This window comes from Macaca nemestrina, chromosome 7 (genome assembly GCF_043159975.1).
Source record: "Macaca nemestrina isolate mMacNem1 chromosome 7, mMacNem.hap1, whole genome shotgun sequence".
NCBI lineage: Eukaryota > Metazoa > Chordata > Mammalia > Primates > Cercopithecidae > Macaca > Macaca nemestrina.
Genome location: NC_092131.1, coordinates 40,958,305 through 40,972,625, shown reverse-complemented (window position 1 = coordinate 40,972,625; position 14,321 = coordinate 40,958,305). Strand labels below are relative to the sequence as shown.

The 14,321-nt window shown below is 34.1% G+C and overlaps 1 protein-coding gene across 27 annotated transcripts in view; it reads left to right on the top strand.

Moving 5' to 3' along the window:
* Nucleotides 1-14,321, top strand: part of LOC105472850 (gephyrin) — a 737,491-nt gene that overhangs the window by 562,769 nt on the left and 160,401 nt on the right. For 15 of the 27 annotated variants that reach the window (XM_071099297.1, XM_071099295.1, XM_024790096.2 and 12 more), the window contains one exon: nt 8,549-8,591. In XM_071099297.1, coding sequence (XP_070955398.1) covers nt 8,549-8,591 — 43 coding nt within the window. Of the gene's footprint in view, nt 1-6,367; nt 6,431-8,548; nt 8,592-14,321 lie in introns of all 27 variants that reach the window. The other 12 variants (XM_071099293.1, XM_071099292.1, XM_071099284.1 and 9 more) reach the window with 1 other exon arrangement.

Here is a 14,321-nt window from a genome sequence, read left to right as displayed (position 1 = left end):
GATTTATAAAATTGTTTTGCTTATAAGTATTGTCTGTTTGCCAGCATACTCTTATGTTATATGTAGATTTTAAAAAATAGCAGGCCGGACCCTATGGCTCAAGCCTGTAATCCCAGCACTTTGGGAGGCCAAGGCAGGCAGATCATGAGGTCAGGAGTTCAATACCAGCCTAGCTAACATGGTGATACCCCATCTCTACTAAAAATACAAAAATTAGCCAGGTGTGGTGGTGCACACCTGTGGTCCCAGCTACCCGGGAGGCTGAAGTAGGAGAGTTGCTTGAACCCGGGAAGCGGAGGTGCAGTGAGCCAAGATCATGCCACTCCACTGGAGCCTGGGTGACGGAGCAAGACTCCATCTCGGGGAAAAAAATAAAGATAAAAAATAACATTGCTACTCTCTATCCGTGAACAATAAATGACTGAAAATTCAAAGAATAAATGGTTATGGATACATACACACGTGTGTCTGTTTTTATGTGTGTATGTGTGCGTGTATGGAAGTTTACCTTTGATTAGAGGTTTTTAAATGTGATTACTGTTAAATGATTAGTTCATCTGAACTAATGGGAAAGGCGCAGCTGAAGCAGAATTTTTTTTAACCCTGAGGATTTAATAACTTTTTTAAGCAACAATGTTCCTTTTTTATTTCTTGTTTTGGTCTATTAAGTGGGCATTTGTTTAATTCGGTGACGAATTTTATATAATTTTCTAAAAAAATGGACACCTTTTATATACGATTTGATAAAAGACAGCAAATAGAGGTGGGAAAGGTTTCATATAGCTATAATATTCTGCAGATAAAAGGAGGCTTGGAAATTATCTGGCTCAGAGGCGTTTAACCTTTTTTCTGCCATGGACCCATGTGGTAGTTGGTCAAAGGCTAAAATGTTTTGAAGTATATAAAATAAAATATATAGCATTAGAAAACGAATTCAAATCATGATCAAAATAACTCTTAAACTGTGATATAATAATAAATGCCTATTTTTAAATGTATTAAATAACAAACTAGGAGCAGGTCTAATAACTACTATAATTTGAAATCATGATAAACATAAAAAGATATTTACAACCATTGAAGTAAGAGATTCTGTTAATATTACTGTGATTTGTTGCTTGTGCTCATAATGAAAGAAGATAAATATTAATTAGATTTTTAAATATAAAGATTGTAATTTCATTTCTCTGTCCCAGTGAATGGACCTTTTACCCACAAGATTCTCTCAAGGGACCCATTGACCTGAGTTAAAACCCCTAGAAACATCCATATTTTGCAGATAAGAAAACCAAGACCCACAGAGAGGAGACAACTGTACTAAAATCATACAACAGAGAATTAGATTAATCCTAGCAGAGCTAATCTCACACCTTTACTCAGACTTTTTCTGTAGCTTTAGTCTGGAAGTTGGCAATTCGTCTATTATTTGTCACTGATTCCTAGCATGATTTGTAGCAAATTCTTTTTTCTTATCGTGCCTCAGATTCTACCTATATAAAATATATGTGACTTAAAATATTCATAAAGATAATAATAACAGCTTCAATTTCTATTTTATTTTTACTTACAATAGTTTTCACTTTCACTTACAGTATCCTACTTAGTTTTCCCCGTATTATGGATAAGGAAATTAAAGCTCTAAATGTTAAATGTCACATCCAAGGTTGCACAGCTAGGAAGAGGAAAATCCAGTACTGGAAATCATACCATGGGACTCCAAAGGACATCCTCTTTATCATGCTGCCTTTCATGCCATAAATAAGCCAGAACTCTTTGAGTTCTTCAGTTGAATATGTGCTGTGATATCATAAATCTAATTAAACACATAAGAGCTATTATTAAACTCAAGTGAGCCAAATACTTGCATCCTAATTTATTCCAATAAAGTGATGCATGAGTGGAACCATGGAAGAAAACTTTTCTAGAACAATTATCCACTTGTGTTTAAGAAGTAAGAAGAGAAAGAAATAGAATGTAAGAGTCTAAGATTGTAGAGTTATTGGCTTAATGTTATTTACATCAAACTTTTGCTTCTGTTTCAGGGTAGGCTAAAGAGGCAAGTAATCTGAGTAAATGGGTCCCTTTTTCTCTCTCCTCTTAATCTTATGAGTAGATAATCCTCAAAGAAGTTCATTCTTTCAGAGACTCATTACTCTTAAATAAATTTAATAAGGTAGAAAAACTAAAGTCAAAATAAGCCATGATGCATCAAAAATTTCTATAATGTCTGTCATTATAGTGACCAGACCATGTAAGATATAAAACATCCTGCTCTCTTAGGAAATAAGGAATCTTCTTAACCTAACCTGAAACCCTTGGTATAGAAAACTTTTACTGGACTCCAAATGTCACTATGTTATTAACCTTAAATAATATTAATTTCGAAATTCTTGAGATCATTCTGTAGGATACCTAGATATCTCTTAACTATAATCCACATACTTCTCATATTATCTGTCAATACTATCAGGCCCAAATAAGTAAAAATTCTTTGTAAGCTGATAAAACAGGTACAGGAATGGCTATGATCATACTTATACTATTAAAAATAAATTTTAGTTTGCTAAGATTGAAAAGAAAAATAATTACTACAAAATAAACATTCAGATTTAGCAAATGTTTCCTCTGTACAAAGCAGTGTATTTCATGTAGTGGGAAATAGAGGATAAAGTCATGAGCCTTTTCCTCTAAGAACCTGCGGTCTACTTGGGGACTCATATCAGTAATTGGAATATAAGTAACTATTAACTCATATTCTATATTATAAACTTCTATAAGTCCTACATTAGAAGTTCAAATAAGATGCCTTGAGAATCTAGGCAAATCTCAACCTAGATTGTAGTGTTGGTTGCACAGCCATATAACTTTATTAAAAATCATCAAACTTTTAATACTTTTATATTTAATATGAATGAGTTTTATGGTAGGTAAATTATATCTCAACACTGCTAAAAGAGTTTAGAGAAAGAAGAAATTATTTCTGATTGAGGAACTTGGGAATTTTTTCTTAATGGCTGGAGTAATCTAAGCTGAATCTTAAAGGACAAGTAGTATCTGCATCAGAAAATAAGCAACAGTGTATTCCAGAGAAAGGCAACAGCTTGTCTCAGATCTAAAAGCTCAAGAATACAAGGTAGTTTCTAGAGGAGCTGGTTGAGACTTTGCTCCATGCCGTAGATTATATGACTTGCATGCCTACCGTGCATATGGACATATGGCTATGACATTTCCAAAATGTTCTGGCCTATCCCTACTGAGAAACATATAACTGTACATAGAATTTTCTCCCCCTCTTTGGGTTAGAAACGAGAGCTTGCCTACATTATAATGAGGAGGGTGTGTAATCACAGATTTATTTTATAGCTGTCAGTGGCACCACTGATCATAACAACTACTGACATTTATTTTCATTTTTATAGCTTAAAATCACTGATAAATGCATTATCTCCTTTGAGCCACAATCTTTATTTTTCATGTGAGAAAACTGAGATTATGGGAGGGCCCAGAGCCTAAAATACCAAAGCCACATTAAAGGGAAAGTCAAGATATTCTGGCCTGCTAAGAATAAAAGGACAGAGAGAAAATGAGTACGTGATCATTGAACAGTTTAGACATCTGGTAACTAAATTGGGATGTGCACATGAATCAAAGCTCATCTCACACAAAAAGAATAAAATGGATAATAATATGAAAGCAAAATTGAATTTTTTTCTGAAGAGCTGAAATAACCCTATTATTGACAGGAATAGCCCTTGTTAAATACCTTGTATTGATAATAGAGAAGAGTACTTAGGAAACAGTTTCTAAATAGCTTTTTTGTTGTTTGCTTTTTTAACAATGTAAAAAGATTAAAATTTAAATTGTGTCTTTCCAAAACAGAGGACTTCTCAGATTATGTAAGTAAGCAGCTAAACAGAAACTTAATTTCTAATTTAAAATGTGGTTAGTGGCCAGTAAAGTCATGTTTAAAATGGAAAGATAGTTTTCCTAATGTCCATCAAAGAAGATGACTTATTTTGTTCTTCACTTTGACCCCATCTGAGCAAGTGCTCAGAATTTTTCAATATGAGCCATACTGTATACCATTTACAAGAAAAAGGAATACAAATTAGCCTGGTGAGCAGCAAAATAGGCAATTTTTTGAAACCTGATTTGTGTTAACCTGCAATCAAATGTAATTTCCATTTTAATACTTATACATTCTTATAGTGTTATGAACCTATTCTTAACACGGGTTTTATTTTCTTTGTTTCTCTCCTCCCTCACTTCTGTGAAATGCAGAAGGGAAAGGATGTTTGTTATTCACACATTTGTACCCCTACTAACTGGTGTTACAGTACATCTGGCTTCCACTGGAGAGCCCCTGACATCGCAGGGAACGGTGATCAAAATTCCACACACTAGCTTCAAGCTGGGGGCTCGTAGCTACTGCAGCATTGAAAGGGAATCTTTTCCTGGCTTCTTTAAAATAAGCATGGTGATGGGATGGTTTAAGGGAAGAACACCTCTCAAATCACATGACCACTGCTATGCTTTCGTGTGTCCTGCTTTCTTCATAACAGCTTGGCACTACATTCTTTCCCCTGTATCTTAGTGGGCTTGTGTGTGTACAAGTTGGGTGGAGGGTGGGGAGGTAAATGGATGGTTATACATTATGCATGCATCTTTCACTGTTAAAGCAATGTGCCTTCCCTTATATGTCACGAATTATGGTCACAGATTAAATCTTCTGTGTCCTGAGAGATTGGGCCATCTCTCTCTTTTTGGTGTGAGATTCATGTGTTTGGGTGTGTTTTGATGTTTACACCCTCAATTGTTATTCATGTTGCATTTAACGTAAGTTGAAATGTTCTCCCATAAGAGTTAGCTTTTCATGTTGGGCTGAAAAAGTCTTCATTTCTGTGTAGCAATTCATGTTATTATAACCTATGGCTTTCAATTGTACCTCCCATAATGAAGAGCTGACTTTAAACACTGTGCTATTCTTGTTATGACCTAAGCATAAGGTAAGTGATTTCTCTAACTGTATCTAAAGATTCTTGTTGTTTGTTAAAATTTCCTCAGCTTTTTTTAAGGCATTTTCACTTTTGTTCCTAACATTTATTATGTGCTCTCCCTTCTGTTTTTCTGTTTCATATTTTAAGATTTCCTAATGAATGATGTGATCTTCAGCAAAAATTATATTACACATGTAAACACATGTTGAAATGAGTTATTTGATGTCTCAAACAATCTTGATTAGTAAATGAATACCGTATGTTTTCATTCAGTCCCTCATGTTTTTTATTTTCTCCATTGATTTTAATATAATATGCTGTTTCTACATGTTATTTTAGTTTTGATTCCAGTTGAAAGGGGAATTGTCAATACTGTAAAGTCAGATGTTAACTGAAGTAAAATAACATGATCCAATAGAATAAAGTAGAAGGTAATCAGATGCCTTACCTTTTATTTCTAATCCCTGACAAATTTAATGTTAGGCCAAAATCTGTTTTATTTTGCTTTCCAGGCTTTCCTTTTTTTCCCATTGAGTAAAGCCAGGGTAACAGAAGGAAAAAACAAGAAGCAATAAAACTTGAGACAGATCTGTGTTACCTTCTTTATAGTCCATATGTATAAGAACAATAGTTGTTTCTCAAGTTTATCGTTTCAAGTGTATGCCATTAAATTGTGAGTTAAGTAAAATTTTCATTTTGAAATTGTATAAAATTAAGTACATATTATAAAGAGGACTAGTTTCATGGTACAAGAGAAAAAGTTATTTGCTACATGCATAAATAATAAACAACATTTTTAAATTTTTGTTTTCTTCAGTGGTGTATAGATTGATTGACTGATTGATTTATACACACACACATACTCAAGATCCCTAAAGAAATTCTTATTATCATTGATATGAAAGTGATTCTCCCCAAATCTGGTTCAAATAGCCAATGTAATATAAATGGGAAAGTATTTATTATACTGCTATTGGCAATTTATGAACCTTGATAAACGCTCAGAGTCAGGGAATTGAACTGTTTTCGTCATCCGAATTTCTCCACCAAAGCTGTTTGAAATATATAGTTCTAAACTGAGGTGCCACAAAGCAACACTTGGGTTTCTTTATTCAATTCATGTTATGAATGATTTTTGTTATTAATTTTTTAAGTTACCTAGGGAATGGGAGAGGGTATTTTGTTGTTGTTTTGGTTTGGGTTTTTTTGGTAAAACCAACTAGTTCTTCACCACCATTTCCATTATATACATTAGAAAATGTATATAAGAGGCATTATATAAATCTGTTGAACATTTTATGAGACAATTTGAACTACTCATCTGAACTGCTCTGTTCATTGTAAATCTCTTGTTTCTATCCATACACTAGCTCCACTCTAGATTGGAAGGGCTTAAAGATGAACTCTGGAGGAATAGAGGCTACGACTTAAGAGTAACTATTACTGATCAAAGGAGCCACTTTCCATTCGCAAACATTGCTTTGCGCTATGGATTTGGGCTCCTTCTGTTTCTACATCTTGTTGAAGACTTTCTTGACTTCCATTTGACTTCTTTGAACTCTGTTTTTGTCTTTTAACATTTCCCCCTTTCTTTTCCTTCTCTCTACCAGATTTTTCTCTCACTCTTCTAGCTTTCTCTTGTGTTCTTTGAATCACTTTTTAAAATGTAGTTTCTCTCTTTATTAAGCTTGTCTATTGTCTGTTAGTGTGTGTTTCTTTTCTTCTTTAAGGCTGTAGTGGTATAGTTACACTTACGTTCATTCCATAGTATAGCAACTTGCTTATTTATTTTGCAGCAAGTTCATTTGTCATTCTTACCCTCTTGGTATGAATTTTTAATGAGTAATAGCAGAACATTCTGCATTTACATATTGTCCCCTTCTGTAATTCCATACTTTATTTTCCATTGTCTATATTTACACCCTCAAACCTCTCTCTCACTTTTCTTTTCCTCATTCTTGCATCTTCTTCCCTGTGTTATTTTCTTTAAGCAGTCATTGATTTCTTTCCCATTTGGTCCAGAATTGTTCTTAAATAAGACCTCTGAGTAAAAGAATATAAGAATATTATCTTCAGATTAGCTTTTTCCTTCTAGTATGTTTAAAACTAGTTGAACAATCTGGGCCAAAAGAGAACAACTAACATTTGGAATATTTTTTCCTTTTTTTTTTTTTTTTTTTTTTTTTTTTTTTTTTTTTTGGTGTGTCTGTGTGTGTGTGTGTGTGTGTGTGTGTGTGTATTTTTTTTCTTGTATGTATGTTTGTGACTTTTTATTTTTATTTTTATTTTTTTTAACATTAACACTTGTTTTTTTCAGGGAAGGACAACCATAACCCACCCTAAGTTGCAACATTCCTTTCATAAGTTGTTTCATTATGATAGTAGATTGTGTTGAACTATAGAAATTAATTTGTTGTGTATATATCCATCTGGGGCAAGCTGCTGTGGAATGGGAAGCAGAGGTGTGGAGCTTAAATACAGTTTCCTTTAAATTAACAACATGTTAATGACATGTACCATGCTCCTTGAATATAACAGTTTTGTCACATTTAAAAGAATGTTTCAGGCCGGGTGCAGTGGTTCACACCTGTAATCCCAGCACTTTGTGAGGCCGAGGTGGGTGGATCACCTGAGGTCGGGAGTTCAAGACCAGCCTGACCAACATGGAGAAACCCCATCTCTACTAAAAATACGAAAACAAAATTAGCCAGACATGGTGGCTCATGCCTGTAATCCCAGCTACTCGAGAGGCTGAGGCAGGAGAATCACTTGAACCCGGGAGGTGGAGATTGCGGTGAGCTGAGATCGCACCATTGCACTCCAGCCTGGCCAAAAAGAGTGAAACTCCGTCTCAAAAAAAAAAAAAAAAAAAAGAAAAGGAAAGAATGTTTCACATTGACCTAAACATTGGAGTAAAAGCATAAGGGTTTCTGATTGATAAATGATATATCACCTAAGAACTGGTAAATAAATTTTGTTCAATTTCATTGATTTTCAACAGAAGCATATTTCATAATATTACAACTATGATAAATTATGATAATCAATAATTAACAAAGGTTATCAGAAACAAATGTAAATGTTATGTAAGGATTTCTCTATTTCTTCCCATTAATATATATACATACTAAAAAATTACTGTAATGGAATACTTACTTACAACTTTATTACTTGAGTTTTTATTATTATTCTAGTCAAGAGATATACTAAATGCCGTAATATTAAGGGCCAATATTTACAACTAAATATACAGTAACAAATTTCCATATACTGATTTTTAAATACAAATGAATAAAAAATCACCTTTAGTTTATCTCTGTGTAATTTGCAATATTGTACCCCAAATTTTTTTCTAGAAGTCAGTTCTTATAAGGAAAAGATAAATAAAAAAGATGAAACAAGTATAAAATTTTTACTAACATGTTATGACATCTGAAATACTAATATGTAAAGCCTTTGCTCCTAGACCTCAGGAGCTTGCCCTTTAAATATGTATATCTGCCTATTCATGCTATAAGCCCTAAATTACTGAGTTTATGCTCTTTCTACAGGTCCAGTCCAGGTGCAGCAGCAAGGAGAACATTCTCAGAGCCAGTAAGTATTTTACCATTTCTGGTGGGCTGCTGAACTAGACCTTATAAAGCTAAAAATGATATTTTGGTGAAAAAAAGAAGAAAGCAATGGGGAACATTTATGTGACTAATATGAATATTAGGGCTTTTACCTTGTAAAAATATTGCCAGTATCAATATATTAATAAATATTTCCCTTAATCTAATTGTTTTTGCAAGCTGACACCAGAACTTTGATACACTCCTAGGAGGGTAGGAATGAGCTCCTCTGTGACGCTGAATCTCTCTAATTGTTTCACTGCCAAAAGTTATTTGAAAACAAACTAACTGAAAATAATAATAATAATAATGTACATTCCTGAAGAGAAGCTAATTCTAAAAAAAGAATATGTGGCTCCCTAAAGGGTACATCATAATCATTTTGTGAATATGAATTTCTGACGTATCATAACTTCACAGGCAGCATGTTTTAGAACATAGAACCCTAAACCAAGAGTAAAGAATCCTCTATCCTCTATTTTATTTATTGGTTTGATCACTAATAGCGTTAACTCAGAAGTCATTTAACTTTGTATATCATTCATTTTTCTATCTTATAAAAAGGAACTATAATAGGTTTTCCTTATCTGTATCCTTGAAATGATGTCATTGAAAATTGTGTCTTAAAAGATTTAGGATCCTAAGAAAAAAGTGCTGTATAAATTCTAATTGTTTTATTATTGTTCTTTATAACTTAATAGCTTAATTACATCACCCTATCTTCTTCCTGATCTTTATCAAGAGAAGTACAGGGGAGTCATACTGAAATAGGTCTACTGATACTCATGCCACTGGGAGTTTTAGCAAATTGAATGATTTCTATTTCTAGCAGGATATCCGCATTATTTTTGTGTTATATTCCTGGTTATAGTTTATTACACTGAAAGGATACAGATTAACATCAGCAAAGGCAAAAAGATACATAGGGCAGAGTCCAGAAGAAACCAGGTGCAAGCTTCCAGTTGCCCTCTCCCAGTGGAGCCATATGGACATTGCTTACTTCCTCCCAGCAACAATGTATGACAGAATGCATCAAGTATTGCCAAGCAAGGAAGCTCACTGAGCCTTAATGTTCAGGGTTTTTATTGGGGTTGGGTCACATGGGCACAGAGTGCTCATGTGACTGATCTTTATTTCACAATAAAAAAATAGAGACCTTCACAAAGGTAAAAATTCTTGGGGTTTTTTTGTGTAAATTTTTCCATTTTTGTTTTGTAAATCTGTTATCTTAGCTCCAAACGCTTGGGTAAGCACAATTATTGCTCACCCAAGACCATTATATTGGCCAGGCACAGTGGCTCACACCTCAAAGAAATAAATTCCTCTGAGTCCCTTTGAACCTCCAATTTAGGGCATGGAGAGTGTTTCCAGTTGTTACAGTGAGGTGAGTCTCACATTAGATTGAACTTTTATTTATTTTCTTTGAGCTCTCCAGTTGCCAACTGTATTTTGTCTCCTAGGAGTAAGGAATCCTTTTTAGGACACCTTTGATAATCTAAATTTGGAAATGCATTTATCCTTGGTGAAAATCTGTCTTATTACCAATAACACTTCTATTTATCTCTGTCTATCCTTATTTTCTGTTATATCTCTGTAAGGGGTAAGTTCATAAGGAAAAACATAGACATAGGCCTCAGTAAGTATTTTGCAAGCCGGCCCTGAAAACCAAGTTTCAGGTTTCTTGTAAGACTGGTGTCCTTTAGATAAACTTTGCCCTGGGTCATTGATCAACCTATGAGAACCTTCCTTGTTCTATTTCTGTTTTGTTAGTGAGAGTCTTGCTATGGAAGAATTATAGTAAGCACCCTAAGGAATTTTTGATATGAACAAAATTGTTTATTTAAAAGGAGCCTGAGAATAAAAAGGAAACAAAATTGCAAACAATTAATGAGCTAGAGTTTTGTATTGGTTTGAAGAAATATCCCAAATAAAATCAGATTGCAAAAGTACTTCCATAAGAAATTCCTTGGCCAAGGCAAAATAAAATGTAATAAACTTAATGCCTCTTTTACATCCCTGAAAACCAAATCTTGGCCCTAATTAAGAAGATACCTGGGTCTCACTGGCTATTGCAGACAATGAGTTCCCAACTTTTCTGAAATTGGCATGCCATTATATGACTTAACCAAGTCCTTAGAAACTGAACCTCTTTCGTGGGCACCAAATGTGAACAAGCTCTTACAACCCCTTGCCTTGCTATATCCATCAATCCTAAATGATTGTATCACGATCTTTATCCATTCTTAATGAAGCGCCTATATTAAAAGATCTACTTTGGACTAAACTTCAAAATCTTATAAATATCCTGACTTTCCTTTCTGTGACTCTGACTCTAAGACTAAGTCTTTGTTGAAGTGGCATTTTTCCTTTCTAGAGTCAAACTCCCTATGTTAAAATCTTGATTTCTCTACTTATTAGCTGTGTGAACTTGAACAAGTGCTCAGTATCTCTATGCCTCACTTTCCTGATCTGTAAAATGTGGTAATAACTTATTCACAAAGGGCAGAAATTGTAAAGAATAAAATAAATAAATTTTAAAATGTGGTAATAAGATGATCTACCTTATAGATTGTTACAAGGATTAATTAGTATATTTATGCTAGGTACATAATCACTCAGTAAATGTTAGCTGATATTATTGTTACTGTTACTACTGATACTACCAATTACCATTATTTTCTTGATAATGATGATAATAACAAGGTTACTTTTTATTGAATGTTACTGTGTATCAAATACTTTTGTACATGTTTCATCCTACTTAATCCTCACATACAACAAATCCTGTGAGTAAAATTCTATTAATTTCTACATTAAATAGATAAGGAAATTAAAGATTCCAGAGTTAAATAAGTTGCTTGTGTAAGTAAATGGTATATGAGTTGAAGCCAGTATTTCAGACCTTGATTTTATAGCCCACATTTTTAACGAACATGCTGTGTTACCTACTTAATTTCAATAAGGCCTTCAAAACTCAATTCAATATTATGCAAAATAAGCAACAGATAAGAATAGAAATTGATATCTGGTATATCCATGGGTACTTATAAACAAATATCTGATTATCGGTGCCAAAATCATTTTATTACCACATATACTATAAAGATGATATGATACTAGTTATTGTCTTATGTCATCTTTCCACCTGTAATTCATTTCCTTCTGTGAACCACTTTATTTTTAATAAAGCAAAATTTTGTTATTTTTATGAATAACTGGTTTTATGCAAGAAATCAAGTAAACTAAAAAAATGTTACAGTGAGGAATGCCATATGTGAACTTATATTTCAGCACTTCAATACAGTGTTTTAATTGCTTTCTTTCTCCCCCACCCCGAGACAGAGTCTTGCTCTGTCACCCAGGCTGGAATGCAGAGGCATGATCTCAGTTCACTGCAACCTCCACTTCCCAGGTTCAAGTGATTCTTCTGCCTCAGCCTCCCAAGTAGCTGGGACTACAGGTGTGCGCCACCATGCCCAGCTAATTTTTGTATTTTTAATAGAAACAGGGTTTCACTATGTTGCCCAGACTGGTCTTGAACTCCTGACCTCGTGATCAGCCTGCCTCAGCCTCCCAAAGTGCTAAGATTACAGGCGTGAGCCACCGTGCCCAGCCTTAATTGTTTTCTTAATGTACTTTGTTCAGCCTGTGTATAGGACAAGTGGTACATTTTCCTAGGATTAACTTTTATAGATTTTTTAAGTCTATTTTAATGGAATTTAGAATTTTTATTGATATATATTTATACCTATTTATGGAGTACATATGATATCTTGATACATGCATAGAATTTGTAATGATCAATTCAGGGTATTTGGGATATCCATCACCTCTTGAGCATTTATCATTTCTTCATGTTGGGAACATTTCAAATCCTATATTCTAGTTATTTTGAAATATACAATACATTGATGTTAACTATAGTCACCCTACTGTACTATAAAACATTAGAACTTATTCATTCTATATAACTGTATGTTTGTACCTTTTAGCCAACTTCTCTTTATCCCCCACCCCATCCTTCCCAGCCTCTGATAATATCACTCCACTCACTGCCTCAATGAGGTCAACTTTTTTAGCTCCCACAGTTTAATGAAAAGTTACAATATCTGTCATTCTGTGCCTATCTTACCTTCACTTAACATGCCTTCCAGTTCCATCTGTGTTGCTGCAAATGACAGAATTTCTACTATTTTAAATAGTAGTCCATTGTGTATATATACCACATTTTCTTTATCCACTTATTTATTTATGGACACAGTTTAATTCTATATCTTGGCTATGGTGGACAGTGCTTCAGTAAACATGGGGGTACAGGCATCTCTTTGATATGCTGATTTCCTTTCCTTTGGATATATACCCAATTGTAGAATTGCTGAGTTATATTGGTAGTTCTATTTGTACTTTTTTGAGGGAGTCCATAGTGTTTTTTATAATGTCTTACTAATTTACATTCCCACCAACAGTGTGTAAGAGTTCCCTATTCTCCACATCCTTACCAGCATTCATTACTTTTTGTTTTTTGTTTTTTATAGTAGCCATTCTAACTGGAGCCGGATTATATTTCATTATAGTTTTGATTTGCATTTCTCTGATGATTAGTGATGTTGGGCATTTTTTCATATACCTATTGGCCATAGGTATGTCCTCTTTTGAGAGATGTCTATTCAGCTAATTTGATTACTTTTTAATGGAATTATTTGGGTTTTTTCTGTTGAGTTGTTTGAATTCCTTGTATGTTGTGGATATTAGTCCCTTGTCAGATGAACAGTTCGCAAGTATTTTCTCCCATGTTGCAGGTTAACTCTACTCTGTTGATTGTTTCTTTTGCTGTGTGGAAGCTTTTTAGTTTGATATACTCTCATTTGTCTGTTTTTCTTTTGTTGTCTGTACTTTTGAAGTCTTAGCCAAAAAATATTTGCCTATACCAATGTCCCAAAGTGTGTTTCTTCTGTGTTTTCTTCTAGCAGTTTTATAGTTTTTGTTCTTATGTTTAAGTCTTTAATCCATTTTCAGGTGATTTTTGTATATAATAAAAGATAGGCATCTAGTTTCATTTTTCTGCATATGGCTATCCAGTTTTCCCAGCACCGTTTACTGAGGAAGATACCTTTTCTCTGGTGCATGTTCCTGATGCCTTTGTCAAAAGTTAGTTGGTTCCCTATTCTGTTTCATTGATCTATATGTCTGGCTTTATATAAATACCATGCTTTTTTGTGTACTACAGCTTTGTAGCTGCTATTGTTATGGTTACTACTAGTATTACTAGTATTACTATTATTAGTATACTATTGGTGCTTCTGGTATTATCATTATTCTTTGTTTTTGAGACGGCGTTTTGCTCTTGTTGCCCACGCTGGGGTGCAATGACACGATCTTGGCTCACTGTAACCTCCACTTCCCGGATTCAAGTGATTCTCCTGCCTCAGCCTCCCAAGTAGCTGGGATTACAGGCATGTGCCACCACACCCTGCTAATTTTATATTTTTAGTAGAGATGGGATTTCACTGTGTTGGCCAGGCTGGTCTTGAACTCCTGACCTCAGGTGATCCACCTGCCTCAGCCTCCCACAGTGCTGGGATTACAGACATGAGCCACTGCACCCAGCCTTATCATTATTCTTTAGAGTAAAGACATTGTCTTAAAATATCTACTCTTTTAATGAAGATACATTAACAGGTTGGAGTAACAAATTAAGCTTTAAAATACACTA